Source organism: Gossypium arboreum, chromosome 10 (assembly GCF_025698485.1).
Source record: "Gossypium arboreum isolate Shixiya-1 chromosome 10, ASM2569848v2, whole genome shotgun sequence".
Taxonomy (NCBI): Eukaryota; Viridiplantae; Streptophyta; class Magnoliopsida; order Malvales; family Malvaceae; genus Gossypium; species Gossypium arboreum.
This window is the reverse complement of record NC_069079.1, coordinates 42,694,871-42,697,198: the sequence shown is the minus strand read 5'-3', so window position 1 is coordinate 42,697,198 and position 2,328 is coordinate 42,694,871. Positions and strand designations below refer to the sequence as shown.

The 2,328-nt window shown below is 41.0% G+C and overlaps 1 protein-coding gene across 1 annotated transcript; it reads left to right on the top strand.

The window, feature by feature from the left end:
* The first annotated feature begins 1,277 nt into the window (after nt 1–1,277).
* On the top strand, nt 1,278–1,940 carry LOC108462115 (uncharacterized). Its single transcript, XM_017762108.1, has one exon. It carries the CDS (start codon nt 1,278–1,280, stop codon nt 1,938–1,940), a length of 663 nt encoding a protein of 220 aa, XP_017617597.1.
* Nucleotides 1,941–2,328: the final 388 nt, after the last annotated feature.

Below are 2,328 nucleotides of genomic sequence, written 5' to 3'. Positions count from 1 at the left end.
ACTTTGATTGTATTTGCATGGCATTTTCATCACAAAAGGTGTTGATTCACATTCGGTTGCTAAGTAGATAGCTTATCATGGAAAAGGGGTTTTTTGATAAAGTAGAGGACAACGCGGCTGTCCGGATATAGGCTGAGACAACACAACAAGAGAAAGGTGACAGTCTTACCGAGGGGTACGTGTCAGAGTTGTGGGATTTTACTCAGATCAGCGTAACTCAGAATAATCTCCAAGAGATGAAAGAAATTTGGGGTTAGTGGGATGACAAGGTCAAACAGCTATTCTATTATCATTACGGTGATTTACCTTATCTGCTCGATGTCAAGGTAGATGAACACCTATTTCGAGCCCTTGCCCAATATTGGAATTCTGCTTACAGTTGATTCACTTTTGGGAAGGTAGATTTGGTACCTACTATAGAAGAGTACACGGCCTTTCTCCATTGCCCAAAGATTCAGGATGATAGAATTTATTCCAGACCTGCCAACGTCCCAGCATTTTCAAAAAAGCTTATAAACATCACAGGGATGAGCGAACAGTGGGTTACAACCCGGATCAAACAAAAAGGAGATTGTAAATACATTCCTTGGAAGAACCTGAGGGATCTAATCTTAGCGCACCCCGACGTGAAGAAAAGGGTAGATGTCTTTACCCTAAGCATTTATGGACTGGCTATCTTCCCCAAAGCTTTGGGGCATGTAGACGAGGCGGTTTTCGATCTTTTTGACAGGCTTGGTAAAGGGACCACACTTGTACCCGCAATCTTGGCTAAAACTTTCAGATCATTGAATGCTTGTCGAAGAGCGAGTGAAGGGAGATTTGTTGGATGTGTACAGCTCTTGCTATCTTGGTTCCATAGCCATTTTTCAAAAAAGGAAAAAATCTCGTATGGTATCTTCTCTGAAAATTACCCTCCACTAAAAGAATTAATAGCTACACCGAGGCGAGATGATATTACAGAAGAAAATTGGTTGATGGTTCTCCAAAATTTGCAAGAGGAAGATGTTGAATGGAGAGCCCCGTGGATGGTTCCTGATGAAATATTATATCGATACGTAGATTTCAATTGGGTTCCCTTGTTAGGAGTATGGGGAGCCGTTGGGTGTGCACCTCTGCTTGTATTAAGACAGTATAGATCCAGACAGTTTACACCACCAACATATGGGTTAGCTCAGTGCTAGTTCGTATTCACGGGAAATAATTACAAAAAGAAAGTTCACGAGATATCAAATGCCTGGAACCAGACTCGTAGGATAAAAAACTTTTCTGCCAATCCCATGACTATCCCTGAGTACGACCGGTGGTGGGATCAGAAGATTAACGACAACATCCCTATGTTAGATAAAGGAAATCCTCGATTGATAGAAGAACACTTGAAAGTAATCCCATCTGAGCTAGAAATCATCAAGCAAGATTTCCAGAGAAAAAGTCGGGAGCTAGAAAAAAGGATTGAGCAATTGGAGGAAGAAAAAATGCAGCTAGGGTTAGATGTCGATGTTCAGAAACTAGAAGCTGAAAGACTCAGTAAAGGAAAAAACAAGGATGAAGAGGACTTGGACAGTTTGAAAACAGACTATAAGAAGCTGTGTAGGTCAATGAGAACTGTCGGGTTAGGAAAAACATTTGAACAGTGGCGACAGGAAGTAAAAGAAGAGAAAAGCAAAGCCAACCAATGGGAAGAAAAACTCTGTGATGCTCAAGCTCGAGAAAGTGCTCTGAAAGGAAGTTTGGTAGAAAGCCAGAATGAGAAGGAGGGGTTAAAGATTCGGGTATCAGAGTTAGAAAGGTCCTTGTATCAGTATCGTTCGCGTAACTCTATAGTCGAGTTGAAAGCTAGTCAGAGCAGAATCGAAGAATTAAAAGAGAAGATAGAAGAACTTCAAACGGTGCTGCAAAATCGTGAACTTCAGATTGAACTCCTCGAGGTAAATAATGAGTGATAGAAGGAGCAACTTCATCAATATCAAGATCAGATCCGAAACAGAGACTACGTCGTGGGCGAAGCTTTGACTCAAGTGCAAGAAGTGGCTGATCACTTGCAAACATTAGCAGTACAGGCCGATGTGCTGAGTTTAAAATATGAGTTAGAATCAGACCGAGGCCAAGAGCTAGCTTGGCTTTTTAGGCAGGTCAAGGCTTTAAGTATCAGGGCCAAGCCTTATATGTAATCTATTTTATGTAAAGAAACTTGTTTTCTAGAAAATTTACTCTAATAAAATCGAATTGGAATCAGCGCTTTTTTGCATTCATTGCATCCATTGCGTTCATGTATCAGCGTTGCATCATACGGACTAAAACTCACAAAAAACCCTAAAAATCATGGCAGTT

What these genes read in the sequence shown, in the direction of transcription:
- LOC108462115 (XM_017762108.1), top strand. Translation starts at nt 1,278, where the DNA reads ATGACTATCCCTGAGTACGACCGGTGGTGGGATCAGAAGATTAACGAC.